Source organism: Pseudochaenichthys georgianus, chromosome 1, assembly GCF_902827115.2.
Source record: "Pseudochaenichthys georgianus chromosome 1, fPseGeo1.2, whole genome shotgun sequence".
Classification (NCBI taxonomy): Eukaryota; Metazoa; Chordata; class Actinopteri; order Perciformes; family Channichthyidae; genus Pseudochaenichthys; species Pseudochaenichthys georgianus.
In genome coordinates, this window is record NC_047503.1 from 38,464,739 (window position 1) to 38,488,007 (window position 23,269).

General features: G+C 41.1%; 1 protein-coding gene across 2 annotated transcripts in view; it reads left to right on the forward strand.

The window, feature by feature from the left end:
- inpp4b (inositol polyphosphate-4-phosphatase type II B) overlaps positions 1-23,269 on the forward strand; it is a 173,645-nt gene that overhangs the window by 73,145 nt on the left and 77,231 nt on the right. For both annotated transcript variants that reach the window (XM_034086394.1, XM_071203508.1), the window contains exons 6-7: positions 17,104-17,215; positions 22,724-22,793. In XM_034086394.1, coding sequence (XP_033942285.1) covers positions 17,104-17,215; positions 22,724-22,793 — 182 coding nt within the window. The remainder of the gene's footprint in view (positions 1-17,103; positions 17,216-22,723; positions 22,794-23,269) is intronic.

Consider the following 23,269-nt stretch of genomic DNA (forward strand, 5'->3'; position numbering starts at 1 on the left):
GCTCAATTTGATGTGGAGGAATGTTTAGTATGGGAAAATCAATTGTTAAAATGAGGATAATTACAAATCACATACATTCAGTTATCTTATCTGTGTAGCAGTGAATGGAGGAACACATGTACTGAAGCATTTATGGGAGACTGAAGGACACTTAAGGCCATAGCATTTTATTGTATAGCTCGTGGAAAATGTTTTATCTGTCGTTCACACATTGAGGGGACTCTTGGAAGCCAATGTGTGTGTTAGTGTGTGTGGGTGTGTGTGTGTGAGTCAGGAACAATTGAATATAATGCATGTGGAATAGATTTCCAATCTCATCACCTACCATCAAGTGCATACACACATGAGAATAACCATGCACACACACACACACATTACAAACATAGGCTCACACTTTGCATGCAGTATATATGGTAATAATAACACGTGCACATGCGGACACGCCACATATGTATGTAAAAGAGGGAGAGAAGGCACTCGGGTGGGATAAAATAAATGCACATATGGCCTGCTCGTTTTTCTCCTTCAACACTAAAAATGCTTCATTTTTCCGCATAGTTCTTCTGCATAATCTAAGATCCCCCAGGCATCAGGGCTCATGGGCAGAATATGAAAATAACTAACTTGGCCAATGCTACAGCTTGGCATCCAACTGCAACTCTCAAAGGACACAAAGATATATCTCATTGACGAGCGCTCCTAATTACCTGCCATGACTAATTAGTATTCCGTTAAAGCCCCCAGCAAAGTAAGAGCTGTTAACTAACGTTCACAATAAACAAGGTAACATCTATTAGCCTGGGTCAATCATTTGTCTTGCTATAGCTGTCTTTGCAACACAGCAGATACATGTTGCGAGGAAAGGAAAGCGGGATGTGTTTGGAGACAAAGATAGGCAGGAAAGATTTAATAGATCCGTCCCGACATGGTGCGAAGGCATGCTAGGGGCACAGCTCAAGTCCTTGTCCAAGTGATGAGAGCACTCTAATGAGGACAACAGAGGGAGGACAAAGGGAGAGTAGGTGTATACAATCGTGTCTCACAGGTTTCTGTTTTTTTTTTTTTATGCCATACTCAATTTTTGCTCGGAGATAAAATGGTTGTGTGCCATCATTCAAGCACCCTGCTGGGACCATGTAACAGAGAGCAATGCAATCCTTCCACTCGCTCCATTTCCAATGTGTGCCCCAAAGAACGCGAGGTCATGCATAATATCAGCCTCGCTGTTCAATATCGCCCTCAATAATGCAATGTAGTGTTCATTTGTAGACATATGGCTTTAGATATTCAAATGTTTTTATTTCTTGCATCATAAAACAATTAGCTGCCTCTCAACATCATTTATAAGGGAGTAAAATCTACATAATTCCATCTTTATGGTAATTTAAAATCAAACGGTTACAAATCTGAAGAAATGTGTACATTTGGACATGTGACTGTATGCATAACACACACACACACACACACACACACACACACACACACACACACACACACACACACACACACACACACACACACACACACACACACACACACACACACACACACACACACACACACACACACACACACACACACACACACACACACACACACACACACACACACACACACACACACACACACGCTCTCTCCTAGTGATGTTGTATAACTCACACATCTGGAGGCTTAAGACTTATCTCAACTCTGTGAAGTTTGTATCTGCAGTTTCTCTCGTTTTTATATCCTTCCCCACTTTTAAAGATGGGATTTTTCAGCCTACCAAAGATATGAAAAGTTGAAAGAAGTTTAAGGATTGCAAATATTAGGGAGCTGCCATGTTTACCAGATGGAGCGGGTGGTCCGGTAATCGCAAGATCGGCTCCTCCAGTCCACATGGCAAAGTGTCCTTGGGCAAGAAATTATACTTCAAATTGCTCCTGAACGCAAAGCAAATGGTATGCGAGTGTGTGAATGAGCAGTAGGCCAGATGATGAGAGGTGTGGCGCCATGTAGCGTATGTGTGCGAAAGGGAAAATGTAGTATATAGAGTTGTCGGAAAGTAGATTGGCGCTAGATGTATAAGTCCATTTCCAAACATTAAGGGCATAAAACCAGTGTATTCTGTCCTTTATGCAAGAGGACAAACACTGACATCCACACAGCTGTTTCCACTTATATTGGATGATTACCCCATCGGCCACTTTCGAGGTAAACAGAGCTTTTCTGTTTTGTGTGTAATGTCACTGGACCCCTTGCACTAATAAGGATAATAGGGTGAGGGTAGCTTGTTCAACCTTAACTGGAAAACATATCTAATAGGACACGCAGGCAGAGATCAGTCGAATTGCAAATATCAGCCAAAATAATTCACTTTCAAGGGTGTACAACATATGTGCAAAGGTGACTTTACGTGACTGATACAACTGTAGATGATGGTGGTGTGGTTCACGAGATAGTGTGCACTTTAAACTCTGGATCCAACAGGCTATTTAACACTGTGTTGTAATCAAGCTGGTGGATGATTTTTCTATCATTAATGGATCTAAAGAAATATATTCCCCTCCCTTTCCTCCCAACATAACAGGATTAGGGATAGTGGTTTCCCTTGCTCTGATTGAAGCCTTTTGAGGGAAAGATCTCGAGTGACAGTCTTGGGATGCAGGTAAAGAGGAGACTTGTGATTTCCAACAGTAACATTTTAATTTTAATCAGGTCTTACCTTTTTGTTTACCTTCAATTTTTTAAATTGTAAGTCAACATTCAGCATTTCAAACAAGCACATCTGATCTTACTTTCTTCAAGGAATACAACATCCAAAATGTCCAAATATCTTTAAACAATTATTTATCTCAGTTTTAATTCCCTGCCACTTTATAAAATGTGTGCAAAACAGATTCAAGGTTGAAAGGCGTGTGTGGTCACGACGAGAAGGTTAATGCTCATTTTGCTGCTGTAGTTGTTTTGATGTCTGCTTTCTTTGACCTTCGGAAATCTCTAGAGTCACCGGCTGATGTTTGGAGCATCTCAACAACGAGGATAGTTCTCCTCTATTGTTTTGGTGTTTGTCCAATCATGCATGCTCCATATCAACCGCCATGTTTCCTCCATTACCATAACAAGAAGCTCATGTTGACACTGGTAAGGCTGCACTGCTGTACGTGCTGTATCTCTATTGTGTTGATCATCTGAATGTACGCAAATGGCCTCTCATGGATACTTAGTGTGTGAACAGAAGGAGTTTGGAGGTGCACATAAATGTGTTGGTTTGGACATTGGCATGCTTCGACACCGCAGGGGCTGGAAGACGTAAATAGCTGTCATGTGTTTGTAATGAATGCTGACTGTGTCTAGTCTAAACATGCATTCTTTATTTTAGGTCAAGGTCAAATATGTATTTTTTTGCATTACTCAGTAATAGTATACTGCACCTTAGAATTGTCTCTTATTTATGTACGTGGTCTTTTTTCTTTTCAATATGAGGCAGAGATGGAGGTGCAGCAGTAATAAAAGAAATATGTCTTGCCTAAAGTTTTGGCTTTTTGCACTTCTCTTTTTGTGGCCGGCAAAGGAGGAAGCAGAGAGGTTCTATTATTATTACGGTCAGAGTACAGACCCTCCACTATTTGCATCAGGTTCACATTCCTAAATGGCTCCATGTTAGTCTGAAGTTACATTATTCAGGAGGACGCATCGCTTTGCAGAACCCCATCGCTGTGTCTTTTTAACACGGAGAGCGAGCAGAATGTTAAATACTTGCCTTGTCTTTTCCAATGACCTGTGAAAAGCCAGCTCTTAAATCCCTTTCATTCACCAAAGAGAAGAAGAAGGGAGCTCTTTGCTGCCTGCACTAATCAGTTTTTGAAAGGCTCGTTTTTATAGCAGAGTTATGGATGACCTTTCCTATTGAGTTTTTTTTAAGTGACTTTGACCCCCCTAGGGAGCCCTAAGACTCACATGGCTGCTATCATCTGTATCTCCACATTGCATGTTTTTGTTTCAGTTCATTCCCAGTAATGTGTGTGTTTGAATGTCAAAATAGCTTTTTAAGGCATGTAATAATAATAATAATAAATAATATTTCTACAGCGCTTTTCTTGAACCTTTCTTGAACCCAAAGACGCTTTTGGTTGAGAGGGGGGGGGGGGCTTATGGATACAGAGTTGAAGAGGTGGGCTTTGAGGCGGGACTGGAACAGGATGAGGGACTTCCAGGAGACTGCCATGAGCTTGGAACTGTAAAAGGCCAATGAATTTAACATAAACCATAAGCAAAAGTGAACAAATACTCAATTATTTAGTTTAAATGTATACTTAAGCTGCCTTCACATCATAAGCCATTTGCCATTTGCTCAACGAGAGGTTGGGTGCAGAGTAGTGCTGCGTACCTGGACTCACATTCAGGTTCAGGTCCGGACTCAAGTCCAGAGGTTCAGGTTCAGGTCCGGACTTATAAGTCCGGACCTGAACCCATGGCTTGTGTCAAGTTGTGTGAGTAACTAAAGTGAACTTATTGTGAGCTAATTATCAATTGAAAATTAACTCATAATCAACTCAAATTCAAACTCATCAGGTTTATTGTGCTCCCTTCCAACTTGTGTCTACATTTCTCTACAAAGTACAAATGTGCCACTTAGTCTACAAATGACTTATGACAGCAACTACAGTGAACTACTACAAAGTTCAAACATGTATTTCATTTACCAAACTAAAGTAACCAAACAGTCCCTGAGCTGACTGAGCCTAAATCCCTAAAACGTTGCTGAAAGGTAGAGTGTAGAGTAGACTATACGCATCACACTGTTACACGCCTAATATACAGTATAGGCTACACTCTAGTGACTGTACAGTCAGAGTGTACTGTACTGTCTGTGCACCATGTCTTTTCTACAACTCTACAATACATACTGTTAGAAATTAAAATCAATGTTGATATGGCGTAATTTTGAATTAAAAACACTAATTTAAATCACTTTTATTCTGAAAAAACCGAAAGTTCACACTATTAACTTAAAACTTTTATTCTGAAAATTCTTCACTTCCGGTTAGCATTAGCATGTGGCGAAATTCTACGTTTTCAAACCGTAAATCGAAGGTGAAATGACATGTGATGTTGTACACTGAGCACACTGGGATTAGCACTCATTTATTGACGCTGAATAACGTTTATCAGGGAATGTTTAAATAACCACAGACACCAGAATATACGTAAGTGCTAGTTTTTTTTGCGAGTCCAAGTACCGGTTCCTGACGTTCCGGTTTTAACCGGACTTGAACCGAAACTTTTTACAAGTCCAGTACCGGTTCGGCGTACCGGTACGCAGCACTAGTGCAGAGTCTTGCTGTGAAAACAGCTACTACAGTTTTGTTTTTGAACTCCCCTGCTAGCTTCATACAGCTGATTGATTTCACCTTGAAAGTCAGCATTGCAAGGTCAAATGTTAAATGATTTGAGCAAAGTTCTTGGCAATCATTTTGAGCGGTTCACAACGCCCAGGGATACAACGCTCTCACTATAGAATCGCTGGTCATATGAAGGCAGCTTTAAGATATGGCATATTAGTGAATAGTAAAATATGTCAGCATTTCAAATGAGATATGTTGAATGTAATAATGCTGGTGTTCTCCTCGATCTTCATCTAGTTCCAGCAAAAGGTTAAGATGTTCTGTTGTTGTGCAGCTCAGCCATGTTGACATATCTATAGCTTCTGTAGCCTGTACATTCAGGGACAAGGAGCAGTGTAGGCTGAAGAACATATGGCATGTGCAACGGCCCGGAGGATAATCTATTTCAATAAATGTAATAAACCGACCTTTAATCCAGCACCCCCCTCAGAGCAAACATCTCAGTTTCATTCCCCCTATTGAAAAAGATCCATGCTGATGCTTATCTTAGATTGTATTGGTAATCCCGCCTGCTGGTCAGTGTTTTCATGAATTGTATTTGGCTCTGCAGTCTCCTCCAGCATTCATATTGTTATTGATGGTGGCAAGTGTATTTCCCACCTGTAAAGTTCCTAACAAATAGGATCTAGTCGCAAGTTTTTCAGCACAGCCATTTTATTCAATCAGACACACACACACACACACACACACACACACACACACACACACAATCATTTATTTTGAAGTGGCAGGAATCTAATCGGATTGACGCTCTCGTGTTACTTTTTTCCTAAAAATTGAGCTTTCTTTTTATTTTCAAACAGTTTTTTTCTCATGGAAATTATTACTGTGAAAGTACAACCGTAGAGTAATGCTTGTAAAGTATGGAATACACCTAAAGATTATTGAAATTGAAACCAATTCAGACTCATTTCTAAAAAGTGTATGTTGTATTCCCGATTCTGATAGAAGCACATATTTAATGACTGTTAATACAGTGGATAATGGTAGACCGCAATTAGTGTTGTGTCGCTAAGCAACACCACAAATCCTGCGAGAACATGAATTAACATATGTGCCTGTAACAAAACAGCAATGGACATACTTTACACTTGTAATAATTATGTCATATCATTTAGGCCTCATTTGCACGAGAAAGAGAAAAAACTAAGAATATAATGGAAGAAAATTGAATTAAATGGTTGGGGCAAATAAGGATTGCAACGAGAGACGAGGAAGAACAAGGAGAACACCAGCTGGGCTTCTTCTCTGTAGAGCTGGAATAAAACAATGCTGTCCCTCTCTCATGGCTCACTGCTAACGAGAGAGAAAGAGAAATATCAAGGATAACAGTTTATCCTTGATCTGGAAAATAATATGTTGACACGAAAAACAATCCCTCAAGGTTTCAGTATCAATACATCAATTCATCTTATTCACAAACAGTAAAGTCAGCTTAATAAAAGGGAACCAAACACTAAACAGAAGGTATGTGTAATATATATATTACTAAAACATCTCAAATCTGAGAGTTGATGTAATAAAAAGAAACATTACAAGCTAAAAGAAGAACACTGACCAAATAACATAAGGTGTAAAAACTAATACAACCCAAAATACCAACAATTGTATTCTCCCAAAATATTAAATTCATTAGTTTAAAATAGGTCAGATATAATAAACACAGACACATAACAAGGGGAAATATTGGTACAAATTAAATACATTTTAAAGTAAAGTAACATTTCTAGAAATCACCAGCCATTTAGTGTATTCAAGCTTTTACCTATTTCGTTTAAACGGCTTCCTTAAGCGCTTTTCAAAGACATACACAGATAAAGAAATGTATTGCAGCGTTATCAATCTCATTTCATACCTGTGGACTTCTGCACACTGCCCTAAAGCTGTTCATTTAAGTTGATATTTGTTCCCCTCTAAAAGATGCATGCACAGGAAAGACGTTGCGATAAAGTCACACAGTGTAGCCTAATGTCGAGCTTAAAATAGTATCACGAAATGTCATTCAATGTGTGACCATCCACCCTGCTTCAGATCATTTCTGTAAAGTGCACTCCACAATAGTCACGTAATGTGATCGGGACAGCAATCTGATGACAGAGCAGTCCTTCTCTGCAGCACACAGCCATCACAACCCAGAGCAACAGTAGCTCTTGCTTCTGTGTGTGTCTCTGTCGCTCTCACACACACTCTTTCTTCCTCCCTAAGACACAGATGCATCCACACGGTTGTGTTTGCATGCAGCATCCCTTCCAATCCCCCAATGAAAGCACAGACAAAGGCTTGTTAGTGCGTCCTCACCTGAGGTATTTCTTATGGCTCTGTTCTGTTCGGTCTCCCAGCGCCACGAAAAAGATCCCGTTGCAGATTTTCAGGTAAAGTGCCACATCTGTGTGTCTCATATCTTTACACCTAATATGCAGCGACACTCAGCAGCCGGGGTGTTGGTATGTGGATTGTATTGCCTTACGACAAAGCCAGGCTAAGTGCTTAACCATTTCTAACATAGAAGTGGTCCCATATAAATTACACAGATGCTAAAAACAGTATATCAAGTGGAACTATTCCTATTCATTTGAGCATGTCCTGTCAAGCCAGGGTTTAAACCACATTTTAAAATGTAAACACAAAACTCATTCAAACAATATTAATAACCGTAATATTATCCAGTGAACCAGTGGTGGTCTAGATGTGTGTTCCTTATTCAGGAGAGGTTACACAACATAACCATCAGTTGAACAGGGACGAGAGGAGACGCTGTTATGTGGTCTCTTTTATGGATGTTGAAAAATAATTATGAAGTCTTATGGCGCATTTCCACTGCAGCGGGTAGCCCCGTTTAAGCGTCCTTAATCGTCCGGTCAGTTTTTGGTGGCCTTTCCATATAGCGTAGCACCGGCTAGCGGGTACTTTTTCCCTCTTTTTCCGGCCCCATAAAATCGTGGTTCTATCAGGCCAGGGCTGAACTAGTGACGTCAACACTCTCGACTGCTGATTGGTCAGAGAGAATCGTCACAAGATGGCGCGCGAGATCATCCCTATAGCGTCGCATATATATCTAGAAGCAAGCTTGCAGCAATTTTATACACAGCATTTTTGTAAACGGAGGAGCTACAAAAATGGCAACGTCAAAGAAAAGCACACCGTGGTCGACCGAGGAGGTGACGACGTTCCTACCTCTCATTGGGGATGATAATATCCAGCGGGAGATCGACGGAACAACTCGAAATGTGAAAAAAAAAGCCGATTGCCCCGCCTACACTGCGTTGCTACCTGTTGCTACCCCAGGTCCTAAACTGTAATGGGAATGCACCACGGCCAGCGAGGCAGCCCGAGGCCTGAGCGAGGACGCTTAGGGACGCTTAGGTACACTTAGGGACGCTTAGGGACGCTTAGGGACGCTTAGGGACGCTTAGGGACGCTTAGGGACGCTTAGGGAGGCTTAGGTATGCTTAAACGGGGCTACCCCGCTGCAGTGGAAATGTGCCATTAGTGCCTTGGAGTCATTACACTTGAACCACACTCATGAGCATTTATAGAGTTGTTTAATGTTCTGCAGAGAGGCTTTATGGCTTAGTTTGATCCCCAACTACTAATTGTTGACAATGTAGTATTCATTGAGAGAGTGGGGATGAAGGTCGTCACCTGGGTGTTATCTAAGCTCTGCATCGCCTGCCCTCTCATGTCAAAGCCTTGTCTCCACCCACGCTCATTCAATTGTCATTGATCCGCACTGAACTTTCCAATGACTTCACACTGAAAGTATGCCAGCAGTCTTCATTGACAGAAACGTATGCACACGACCTTTAGATCATCTTCATCTGCAACAGGACATGTGTCGTGCTGCAGTAATTATGCAATGTGTGTGTAGCTCGTATTGGAAGCAGACAATGGATAATGTGTGTGTGTTGGTTGGGTGAGGTGAGGGATTAATAGACTGTTATTACATTTCTACTCGTGATTTATTCTTAGTGCTCGCCCTAATCCAATTCATACGGCATATCAGACCTTATATCCAACTTTAATTATTTGGCACACAACAACTGTCGTACATTAATTTAAAGGGCTCTGCACAGCGGTAAAGGCCATTAACGCCACAGCAGTGTGTGTTCTCAATGTTGCATCCTACTGTGTCAATCCCAGTAAGTGTGTGTGCACATGTTGAAGTGTAGTAGCAGCTGATAGATGATTGACAGTAGTTCCTGTTAGATTATGTTGGAAAAAGTTAATATATTAATAAACTCACTATTGAGCAGCTGCGAAATAACATGGGGCAGCTGTTCCTCGCTCCTGCAGTAATGATGTCCATGTGACCTTGGGTAAAATACTTTTCCTCAAATGGTTCTGGATGGCCAACATGAATGAGTTTGAATGTTATTCTACCTAGCAGGTGTTGCAGAGACTGAAACATCTCAATTTACCATCAAAACTAAGATAAATGTGGATAAAATCACACATAAATAGTAAAGTCAGAATTGAAATACAAGAATCCAAGTGTCTATGTAAAGTAATGAGATGTTTTTAGCAGACCACATGCAAATATAGATAGTAACGTTTTGTTTTGTTGTAAATTATATTCATTTATTGTTAGACGCTCGAGATTCCAATCCTGCAATTTCCCCACAGGTGAAAGAGCTGAAAACCCAACCCCTGCATGGGGGTCTGGGGGGATTCTCCCCCAGGAGACTTTTTGAAATACTAACATAAAATACACATTCTGGTACTCTCTTGAGAAGAGAAATAAATAAATCTATTACTACACAACATATTTTAAAAAAAAAAATGAATGCCATTTCAGTTTTGTGTTACTTTGTTCTGAAAGCTGAACCTGCTGCTCCTCACAGAGAGAAGGGAAGAGGCTGTGAATTACTTTACATTGTGGATAAGGGTGGATAGCCCCCATTGTGCTGTGTGTCAAAATGAAAGACAGCCCACACACCTATCAATCATCAATCCGTGGGGTCTTATTTAATTATGTGTTGATTTCTATCAACACGTAATGTTGTATCGATGTAGATAGAGATGTACTACAGCAAAAGTATTCTCCGTCGGGACTTCCTGCAACAACACCACGCCGTTATCTTGATTCTGATTGGCCTGAAGACATTATCAAAGATGTTCTATTGAGAAGACGATCACTACGTGACAACAGTTTTCAAACCGGTTCTAGTCTTCGGTATTTCCAGACAAGTGACTGCTGAAATCAATCTTACTAACTGCTGTCTGTGCAATTTACTCCGCGCGAGTTGGCGGACTTTATTTAGCTTACTTTAAAATCATCGTTCATGGTGGGGCTAAGCCATTTCTTGGTATGGCTGTAGCCTACCCCAGTATACCCTGGCGCCGCCACTGAACATAATAATAAAACAATTAAAATGTTGTATTCAGCCCTGATTAAAACAGCAGGCCCAAATCCTGGATGGGCGGGCCCAGCCCCCGCCCATGACGCCGGGTCTGCCGCCATGAACAGTGAGACCAGCAAGGTTCAAGGTTCTTTATTGTCAAACTAACATAGCTAGAGTAATTATGTCGTTGAAAATCTTAGGTCGCAGGCTTCTCCAATAATGCAACACAATAATACAGATAAGTAGACAATATTAAAAGTAATACAAAAAGAAAAAAAGTGGAATAGTGCAATACGAGTCTATACAAGTTATTGGAATGATATATTAGATAATAGATAAATAATTACTAAGTAGCAGATGAATGTTATGAAATTGTTCCAGCAGTTCAGTTGTTTAACAGTCTTATTGCCTGCAGGATGAAGCAGCATCTATTTTTCTGCTCATGTTTTGTAGGTCTCTACAGGCCTGTGGTAACAGAACAGGCGGAGAGGGTGAGAACAGTTTATTGACCTTTTCTCATCCAAACCACATCCTGACACCACACACATGTTCGGCGGTGTTCAATTGAGACCATCTTTTTTACTTCTCCTTTTTCTCATGGCCTGTTTCTGTAATGGACTGGACCGAACTGAATGTTGTTTTAATTTTAATATTTAACATGCAGTAGCTACTTCCCACAGCTGCAATGCAATGGGAAAGTATTCATGTTGACAGTACAAATAATTTATTTGTGCCTAGCTAACCAGGAATAATGTATTTATGAAGATGTGTCCGCCAAAGTAGCCTGTATTTATGTAACACCAGGGATATTCTAACTCTGGTGTTCTTTTTCTACATGGACAGCTTTCTCATCATCTCCCCCTTTAGCTGCAGCTGATTCAGAACGCCGCTGCTCGAGTCCTCACTAAGACTAAGAAAGTGGATCACATCACTCCAGTTCTGAAGTCTTTACACTGGTTTCCTGTGTGTCAAAGAATAGATTTCAAAATACTGCTGCTGGTTTATAAAGCACTGAATGGTTTAGGCCCAAAATACATTTCTGACCTCCTGCTAAATTATGAACCATCCAGATCTCTCAGGTCTTCAGGGACTGGTCAGCTTTCTGTCCCCAGAGTCAGAACTAAACACGGAGAAGCAGCGTTCAGTTATTATGCTCCAAATATCTGGAACAAACTCCCAGAAACCTGCAGGTCCGCTGCAACTCTTACTACTTTTAAATCCAGGCTGAAGACTTTTCTTTTTGTCGCTGCTTTTAATTGAACTATTCACATCTTAAACTGCACTGTAACTTTTATCCATGTACTTTTTCTTTTAATGTTTATTTTATTAGCTTTTCTTTTTAATGACTGATTTTAAATGCCATTTTCTTAATGTCTTTCGTTTTTTGTAAAGCACTTTGAATTGCCTTGTGTTGAAAGGTGCTATATAAATACACTTGCCTTGCCTTTAGACTTTCTCAAAATCTGTGAAATGTATAAACATTGCACACAGCCTTCATCAAACACCTTCTGTTGAGCTCCAGCCTGTATTGATGTGATTGGTTAAACGAAATAGTATCCTTTCTGCACATTTTCTTTCCACCTTGCTTCTTCTGTGAAAACAGCTTATCCGAGACTGTTTCTGACACTGGTGAAGCACCAGCATAAAAGTAAATGTAGTGTGAAGACACTTCTCGTCATGCAAGAATACAGAAGTGTGTGTGATGGGACTGGAACAAATAGGATGCGTTAAAGTATGCATATTGCCTCGACATAGCTCCCATTCGGCATATTACAGATGTATTTCAGCAGACAAACATAGTTTTTACATTGCATACATTTACATGTTGGAGAGTTTTATCACGCCGCTGTAGTCGGGATAAATCATCCTGTTTTTGATGGAAAATGTGATGCTAACTCATCCGTTTCCAGCATAAAATGTCCTTACCAAACAGATTTGTTTAGAAAACTTCAACACAAGTTACAAAGCTTGTTTTGCATTCGTTCCAGATTCAGACTGAGTATATGTATTTGTGTGGAAGTATTTTTCATCAAGAGGAAACCAGGGCAGTTTTTTCTTTGGGAATATACTTCAAGTGGTCCAGACAAGCCGGAGAGTGTGTGCTTAGTTTAGGGTCCCCTGGTGATTCTGGCCCGCTCCATGAACAATGCCTGCAGTGTAGTCTTGTTGATTGAGTCAGTCCTCAAGTTGCAAAGTGTGGATGTACTGCTGAGTCACATGGTAATGCCATTCATCCCCAATACAAATCAGGACTCTCAGTAACCCTTCTATAGCTGGCGTTATTACAGTCTTGTGTCCCAACATCTGTCTTCAGTGAAAAGTAGCCGGTGCTATATTTAGCCCACCCGTCCAGCTTTATATAGGTCAAGAATCCCATCCACACTTCCCCTGCTACACTTCACGGCTGCAGCATTCCTGTTGCCCGTGTAGGATCCTGGCAATTATGTTTCTCCGACCACTCCTCCTCCAGAGGCAATGTACCGTTTCAAGGTGTCCTGAAGGACTAGATCCTCTGTGGGAAATATCCACGGAAAAGAAACAAAATAGCTTGTCCAGGTCTTGCTGTGTGTTTTTGACTTCCCTACAGTTAAGCGGGAGGAAGCCGGTGGTGTTTTGGTCGATTTCCGTCGATTTTTCTTTTCCTCTGAGAGGCTTCCCACTGAGAATAGCACCTGACGGCCATAGAAATATTGCTGCTTTGAAGTTTTTGTTGATGAACTTCTCCCACCAAGGTCTGTTTTGATTCAGGCCTTTGAAAATATATTACAAGTGTCCTTCCCTGTGTGAACCTCCCTTCTGTAGGTTCGCAAGGCAGCAGAAAGAGGGAATTGGCTGGCCACTTTTACTCCTCTAGTTGTCTGTTTCTGTCCATTTGACTATCTTTAATGACATGCATATACTGAGTTACAGAGCTGTACCACTTTCACTATATTCAGAGCGCAAAAAAGTTGTGCAATAAGAAATATAAGGTTGAATCTACAAACCAAGACAAAGCAACCATCTAATGCAGGGGTGTCAAACTCAAGGCCCAGGGGCCACATTCGGCCCGCGAATGCAAAGAATATAATATGTTTATTATACGGTTACATGCTACAGAAGCATGTTGCCCATAAACTACATGTCCCACAATGCATCTCAAATATGACTTTTTTCTCAGAATTTTCCTTTTTTTCTTCAAAATATGCATTTTTTCATAGAATTCCTTTTTCTCAGAATTAGATATTTATTTCAAAATGTCACTTCTATTTCTTTTTTCTCCAGAATTCGGCTTTTCTTTTTAAATAATTTTGGGACATACTAGACTTGCAATTATTTGCCCTAGACTTCTGCTTTCAGACGTAGTTAATTATGAAGTTATTACCCTATCCGATGATAATCCAATGCAGAGGCAATGATGTAATATAATACATTATTTTATATATATGATATATTTATTTCTATATAGTCTTAAAGTTACAACCGGCCCTTTGAGTGCAACCATAATGCTGATGTGGCCCGCGATGAAATTCAGTTTGACACCCTTGATCTAATGTATCTCCAAATTTACTTAGAACATGACATTTTATATTTTCTTATTTAGGCTGAATATAGACATTTGCTAAATCCCAGTACATCACATCTCTGTGTTTCATAAAACGTTGATGTCGACTGTGCACTGTTCACTAAAACAACTCAAAAACAAAACATTAACACGCTATTAAACCGCTGTATGCCTGCTCATTTCAACAAGGAATAGAATCACAAATAATTACGTTCACCATCTGTATGGGCTTTCTAACCACCAACCAGAAGTAATTATAGTGTTTACAGTAGCAGGGGAAAGGGCTAATAATGGTCCTGCTAATACAATGAAAATCCAGTGGTACCGTGTTTATTTCTCATTGAAAAGGAAGCTGAATATATTAACTCAAACTGGAACCATTATTTTGTTTTTGTTTGCCAAGTGTGTTGGTTTTGGAAAGCTAGTTAGTCTTATACATATTGAATGTCCTCTAATCTCTGGGTACCTTTTTTAATTCTTAAATTAGGGACATTCTCCTTCAGGGTATCATTTAATTGATTAAAGTCATTGTACGAGTTGTCAGATTTCTTTCGACCAAGAACGTAGATGTTATTTATTGACGCACTCTCAAGGTGTCACCTCGATTAATTACCTGTTGTCTTCTCTTTCAATAGCCAGAGCTGTCTATGTTTATCGGGCAATTTCAGCTTGTGTATTTTGTTTCCAAGGAGAACATTTATTAAACGGAGAGCCTCCTTACTTTTTGAACTTGGCAAGAAGTAAGTCATGTTTCAACTCAACGTCATTATGTTGTCATTATGTTGTTATCGGGAGTGTTGTTATTTCTGAGAAGAGGTAATTGAAGAGTCGACACACAGCAGCATTCTTTTATTTTATAGACATGATTTATTGCCTCTTAATGGAGCAGTTGTTCTATGATATTTATACGCACACAACGCATATGGCTCGGATCAGGAGCCTGTCAGACCAGCAGAGTACAGATCGTTTTTTAAAGCTAATCCCACTATATGTTACTTCATTGGGAAATGTGTTTGTGAATTGCAAGGGAGGCTCTCAAAAGAAAATAACTGTTAAATGTAATGCTCTTTCCTGATAACTAATTATCTTTTGAATTGTGCCAATTTCTTAGCGGCCATTTTAAGCACATTACTTGTGTCACTCTAACAAAGTCGTCTGATTAAGTGTTGTCATAAAAAAGATGCAGGCAGAGTTGTTTCGTTGCCAGCTCCAACAGACGGAAAGAGATGGGCGGAGGAGAAGGGGAGGTGGGCGGGTGAGGCTGGGGGGAGACGCGCTTCCTTTAATTCATAGCTCTCCACAGAATCTTCAAAGTTAATTTGGGGTCAGTTGTGCATGATAAAAGGAAAAAAAAGAAGGTTTGTGTCACTGCCGAATACACTCAGTCAGGAAGTTAATGTCTTTTCCCTTTTCTTTGCTTGACTTTGTAGAATGTGTGGAATAAACCAATATATACTGTACATCTCTCAGAGGCACACATCAATTATCTTAAAGCAGTCCTAACAAAGCCTCCCCTGTCTGTTTAAACTGAGAGTTGTATTAGTGGATTGAGGCAGAGCAATCTAAAGAGTAGAAGGGGCCACTGTAACCCCTGAGGTTTGGATGGGGGCGACAATCACCGAATGTGATGCATGTTAATCTCCATCTCCTCGATTATGTGCGGTCCACTGTCAGTACGCGCTGTTTGTTCAAAGTCAGGGTGACTTTCTTCCACCGCGCTGCTCTCCTCTGTTGCACAGAGAGAGAGAGAGAGAGAGAGAGAGAGAGAGAGAGAGAGAGAGAGAGAGAGAGAGAGAGAGAGAGAGAGAGAGAGAGAGAGAGAGAGAGAGAGGATGAGGACACAGAAAGATGAGCAGTGGAGTAAACACTGAGACAGGTGTCTGGCAAGGGACGATGATTAGATTTATAAAGCAAGCAATGTTATTTTCTCTGCTCGGGGACTGCTAGAAGACATTAAGCGCTAACTGACGCTCCCAGTGTCCCACCGCAGAGACACTTGTCCCTCATTGGAATCCAAAGCATCCTCCACTGTATTCCCTCGCATTCGTCCCTACCCCTCCTCCTCCTCCTCCAACGCGCTTCTTCCCTATCCTCTTTTCCCCTGGGCGCGATTATATTCTCCCCCTCGTGTCCGATCAAGATGGATCGGCCTTGAAAGCATATTTTCTGCTCCCATCACCTTTCTTGTGTTTTTCCCTTTTTACTCAGGGGTGTGTTATTTCCCCCGCTGTGTCCCCAGACCTCTGGCTGGCACACAGCATCCAATATGTTCTCCAGCTGGAGTGGAACTGAGTGCATTAGAGATGGGTCTGCTTAGGTGATCAGACTTGCTTGTGCGATGCCCAGGGACCATTTCTCTTCATTTGGGAGCATCTGTCTTGCTGCCAATAATATAGATTTTCTATCAGCTCCTTAATCATGGGTCCATGATTGGCTACGTGATTGGTCTCTGATATGGAAACTCTAGTATCAATTTCATGTCTGTCATGGCACACAGCCGGGGTTATTAAACGGCCATTTGAGCAGTTATACAAAATGTTCCTTCCCTCAACCCGCCAACTTCCCCGCTGGAGCAGGCTCGGGTTTATTCTACTTGCCCACTCTTCTGCGAAATCTGTCGGTGAAAGAAATTGCCGCAGTAAAAGCATCGATGTCCCTGTTTGCGGCTCAGAGTAAGCTCATTAGATTTGGAGATTTAGAGGGCCCAACATGGAGATGTATCGTTTTCAGGCCATTGGAGGGGAAGTAGCTCGAGGAAAAGATCATTTAACTGAACATACTTTTTATTTACAGATTAAATGTAACTCAATTCCCTCTTGCTGTCTCCCTCTAGGTCATCTGATGGTGTGTGCGCAGCAGGAACAGTGGTGGTGAGTCGTTTGAAGATGGGGGAGATGGAGGAGGTGGACTTGGACCACATCACCACCGAGTTACCGTCACACAAGGTAGACTATCAGAGTGAAGACACAAAGCAGGAGTCTCCGTGCTGCAGATGCCTAGCGCTAAAGCTAGGATTAGTCTGGCACTGCTCAAGTCCTCCAATGAGATTAAATAAACTTCAGTAAACCCTAATAGGGATTTAGAGGGGTGTGTGTGTGTGTGTGTGTGTGTGTGTGTGTGTGTGTGTGTGTGTGTGTGTGTGTGTGTGTGTGTGTGTGTGTGTGTGTGTGTGTGTGTGTGTGTGTGTGTGTGTGTGTGTGTGTGTGTGTGTGTGTGTGTGTGTGATGTCTGTCTATGTTGTTTCTCTGTCATTCATAGAATAGATTATATAGAGACTGACCAAATTTGCATGCCGACATTCATACACTTGACCCTGTTTGTGTGGGATTGTGTCGCCAGGCCTGCAGCCTTCCTTCATCTCACCAAGTGGCAGATGCTTCTACAATGTGGCTCTTTTGCTGCTCCGCCACCCCCGTCTCCATTCTAAGCTCATACAATACATACTGTACCGCTTAACCCGGCTCTGGAGTGACTCACATAATCAGGCGAGAGAACGAGGAAGAAGTTTGACAGCAAGCTGAGGATTGTGTCATCCGAATGGGCTGCCACCTCACCAGAAATGAAGTTGTATGTACTCTGATTTCACTTAATTTGTTTCCGTCCACTCCTAATGGAGCCTGATTTGTTGAACATTTGTCAAGAGCCGGGTATTAAAAAGTAAAGAAGGAGCTTTAATGATGTTTCTGATCTTTAAAGGGGAACACTCAACGTTTCGCAGCACAGCCCTGCAAGGCAGTCGGAAACTTAGTAGTCCATGTCTGCTTTTGATTTGCTGTTGTGTGTGTTGTGTGTATGACCAAGGGCTTCTACATGGCTGACTGGCTTTGGTTCTGCCCCCCCCCCCAAGTTGCTGGTGCAGGATGGTTCCCTGCTAGGCTCCAGAGTGTCACTGACAATCTGCCCATGTCGCCTTGATGAATGTGTTGCCCTGCATATATGTGTGTGTGTGTGTGTGTGTGTGTGTGTGTGTGTGTGTGTGTGTGTGTGTGTGTGTGTGTGTGTGTGTGTGTGTGTGTGTGTGTGTGTGTGTGTGTGTGTGTGTGTGTGTGTGTGTGTGTGTGTGTGTGTGTGTGTGTGTGTGTGTGTGTGTGTGTGTGTGTGTGTGTGTGTGTGTTGTCAATGCATGTTTCCCCTTGTGTGTTGTGTAGAAGATGAGGGCAGCACAGAGGGAAGGGGTATGACAGACATTAGCCGCATTCACACCGCAGGACTTTCCCTGGTTCTTTGGTTCTTTAGTTCCGTTAGTACCAATAATGTCGCGTTCACACCGCCGGGACTACTCAGTGCCGGGAACTCTTTTTGGCCATTTTCAGTCCCTGCTAGAGAGGTGGTACGAACCTGGTGATAAAAGAGTGCCAATTTCTATTCTATTTCTATTGGCTGGGCGATTTGCAGCCCACGCCCCGTTAGACTCTGAATTTTTTTTGTTAGGCAGCCATTTTTCTCCTCGCTACCAAACCACATCCACACCTGAGCGAGTAGGCTTTTTGTACTTTAAAGCAGTTATGACCACACGTACTGCAACACCGGAGCGGTGGAATGATGAGGAAGTGTCGGCGCTTCTGGCAATTTACTCTGAGGACGGGATGCAGCAGCTTCTACAGAAAGCAGTTCCCAACTCCAAATGTTTTGAGCGATGTTCGCAAAAGCTACTTGAGCTGGGAATCGTGCACAGTGCACACGGATGCCGGGTAAAAATAAAGAAACTCAGGCAGGAAAAAAAAATAAAGTAGTTCTTCTTCTCTCGTTTTTTTTTGTACTCGCCGTGAAGTGGTTTTGCGGCCTGCCAGTAATCCCAGAGAAGAAGAAGACGAAGTGACGTCAGCGTAATCTTGCCTCAGGGAAAGCACTGCAGTCTGAATGCGATTGGCACTTGCCCCCTGGCGGAGTCAGTGCCGTGGTACTTTAGTCCCGGCACTAAAGTATGGCAAGTCCTGCGGTGTGAAAGCGGCTATTAAGGGGGGCTCACTTGAGACTCAAGACTCACTTGTGGGGAAGTTGTTGTTCAACGTACCTTAGCAGTGCGTGTGACCTGCTGCCTGAATGTCCCGTATGTTTGTGTGTTTTCTTCCCGGGGCTTAAAGCACTTGTTTGATCATTCCCTGTCATTGCTTGAGTCGCTGCTACTCATGAATATCCCACGAACAGCTTAAGTCATCCGAAACAAGAAAGAGGCTCCAATCACCTTTGATCTGATCTCTTTACATATTTTAGTCATCAAAGCGCCATCGAACACACGCCGTTCGCTGCCTTCAATTAAAACGAGACTCCTTCTACAGCTGTGCTCCTTGGCTCATTGTTCATACTTGTTATCATCAGTGTCCATCTTGTATGCTTGCTGATATTCCCAGGTTGTCTGATTTGTTCAACAGACATATTTTATTTTGGATTTTCGTGTTTGTGTGAGCTTGGCTGTTGGTGTCTTTTTAATTCAGGATCAGCTTCTCAGAGAGGAGAGGTGATGGATAGTGCCTAGCAGTCATTAAAGTCCTTTGCTGGGAACAGGTTGGGCTGTCTGGCCGTGTTAGATGGTTCATCAAACAGGCAGAGCTGACAGACAGCGAGCTAAGAAAATGGTTAGTTGTCAGCATTGCTTTGATGATGAGTCCCAGACGTAATGCATCAACAGGCATCGAAAGCTTTTAGCATCAAAGGCCTAGCAGTTGTTACATGGACATATTTGAGTTGTATGAGAAGCTGTGTCAGGATGGAAAGGTATAGTCGTGCACTTTTTTATCCTTAACACACTATGCCATATAAAAGGGATATCGCAACAACAGTACATCCACTAGAATTCATGCACCTGCTCTAACTTATAAGGTGCAATCGTTAGCACATGAGCTTACAGTGGTAACCCAGAGTCTCTTCAACAGCTGGGAAATGAAACATATCTTCTCTGCAGTATTTCTCTAATGTGTGAAAGTAATTTTAGATGCTGAAACAGTGTATTGTAACACTAGAAACTCCTTCTCCCTTACTCTTTTTCATTTTGGAGAAGTTTAAACTCAACTACTATAACCCAAAATAGCCTTTGCCCTTTGTATTCTTCTATAACAAGAAATCGTAAACCTCAAAAAAATGTATGCGAGAAAGAAATGAGCTTAATTTATCTGTAATTTGACCTGGTTTACCATTTTCAAAAAACCACCCATACGAACAAATGCCAAACTTCATTGCATCTCATCGAAAGGTGTTAGTCTGTGGAATAACGGAAATGATGCACTGAAATATTGTACAAGTCTAAACGAAAGTATTATTTAGGAGCCAAATCATTAATGGTTATGAACAGGACCTGTAAAATCCCATTTGTTGTTATTTCTTGTAATTGTAAAAGTAATTTCTTTCTGATTGTTTTGTAAAAAAACAAAAAGCAAACAAATTAACAAGACAAACATGTCGCTGATGACGATGACCTCATATTTTATTTATAAGAAAACGATATGCTAGAGGGGGTAGGACCAGAAAAGTTTTGTTAAGCTTCTTCTTGCCCTGTTGAACATGACAGACGATTTGAGAATTATTATTGTTTTTTTTTATTTATTTGTTTTATTATTATTTGTTTGTACTTTGTTATAATTATTAATTTGAGTGAGAAAAAAAGGAAAAAAGAGAATATATATTATTGTTGTATGTTTTTGTTTCTGACATGTTCAATAAATTGACAAAAAAAAAATGAAAGAACAAGAGGATGCTGAGTTTATGATCGAGTCGTGCTGCTCTACCCTTTGACAGTCCTTGGCACCGCCGTATGCCACACTCTGAAGTGGACGGCCAACACAAGCCATCGTTAACAAGCCTTACGAGAGGCTTCACTGTCTGCACCAGCTTAGAAAAGTTTAGTTTGACTGAGGAGGTTATGCTGCTCTGGAGTGTGTCACAAAGCACTTAAGGACTTTATTGTGGTACTTATGTTTGAAAGTATAAATGGGATAACTGTCTGGATGTAAGAGCTGGACTGAGGAAAATACCCCACATATGATGCATGTAAAGCCCTTTTTCTCTAGATTCTGCATTTACAAAGTCTACTGGAAACTTAACAAAGTCAACCAGGGACAACGTATGATACCTCGTGGAGCTGATAGTAGCCTTACTAGCTAGCTCCAGCTGATACACATGCAAGCGAGTTATTATTTCAGCAGGCAAAATCAGAAAAAAGAAAGAAACCGATTGCCAAGTAGAAATAAGCAGCTTCTCATTATTCAAAATAGGAAACATTGTGAATGGAAATCTGTCACCGTTATAATTGCTAACTGTATATGTGTCAAGTGTGAGAATGAAGTCAGTCAGAGTGGGTTTGGTGAACTAAACTAAATTTCATTATATGAAGAGAATTAGAGGTGCCTATTTTATTTCCTAAATTCCATCTCCATTGTAGGTTCACTGAAAGAACCCCATTAAAGATAATCGCTCTGTTGCCAAGTAACACATTTTGATTGAAGATTTCAACGGTGTCGCTCCCCATGCGTATTAGTGAAGTGAGGTAAATCCAGAGGACAAGACACTTCATTTTGTATTTTTATTATCTCATTTGTTCTGGACACGTTGTTGTTCTATATGAGAAGTAGACGGCACTGTCAATCAGTTGATATGTGCTGTCAAAGGATGAAACAACAATTTGACGAGTTGATGGACTGAAATGGCAGCAGAGGAAATACATTCGTAACCCGCCGCTACCCAGTCTGTGAATCACAGCTGTGTGTTTTCCTTCAGCTGTCACCTGCTGCGGCATCACTGATTGCGGTGAAGGCAGAAGTGCAACACGCTAACATTTGAAGGAGAATAGAAAGCAGGTGTTTGATCTGTGTGGTTCCTTAGTCTTTACATGTAGTGTTTGTAATCCGCAGCAGTTTCAATGAGATGAAATGGCTTTATTGTAGTAATGCAAAGCAAAGATAATTTTCATTTTCACATGAAACCATTAATGCATTATATCTGTAGCTGTTTATAAAATCCATATATGTTAAAATTCCACACATATATCCACATATATATGCGGATAGTGGCGAAGTCGATAGGGACTTGGCTTAGCAACTGGAAGGTCACCAGTTCAAGTCCCGGCAAGACCAAGTGCTACCGAGGTGTCCCTGAGCAAGGCACCGTTCCCCACACTGCTCCCCGGGCGCTGTTCAAAATGGCAGCACACTGCTCCTAACACTAGGATGGTGTAGAGAAACGATTTCCCCACGGGGGTTAATAAAAGTCCATCCATCACCATCACATACATGTTTAGAGTGTATGTTAAAAAGGATTATTACATGTCTGTCATCTACTGGTATTGAATACTTTAACTCCCAGTGAGCTGTGAATTATTGTTCACGGCTACTTGGCGTATGGGTTTGGTCATTGTACTTCATTAGTCATTATCAAGATTAAAGCCTTTCTGGTCCTCAGAAAAATACCATTATTAGATTTGATTAATATATTATAATAATTTATGTTCTTTTTCTTCCCAGTGTCCCTTGGTTTGTGAGTCTGCGTCCCATTCCTGCATCGACAGAGACAATAACCCACTGACAGGTCCAGGTAAGAAACACATGTGAATGCCTGTAATGTGTAATACATTGCTAAAAACCATGGCAACCAAAGAAAATAATGTGTTTCTGATGTTCCTTTCTTTCTACTCTTTTTTGTTTTACCCACAATGAATAACCCACCCTGTATTGTCCTCAAAGGAAAGCTTGAAATAATTCCCTAGATGTTATTTTAATGAAGCTTTGTCTAGTTCTCTCTGCAGACCATTTACAAGCACAACAACAACAACAACAACAACCAATGTAACACCTCACAGGAAAGAGAAAACCAAAAAAAGTCTATATAATGTTGTTATGTTTCAAATTGACCTTGAACTGCCTTTTACCATTCGCATGATCCTTTACCGTAAGTATCCTATTTTGTTGTGGGATGTATATTTCATCCATGCTTTGAGTAGCAAGAAAGTATAGTGTGAGACAAAGGTTGGTTCTAACCGAAAGAGAAAAGGAAGCAATTCTAGTTGCGGG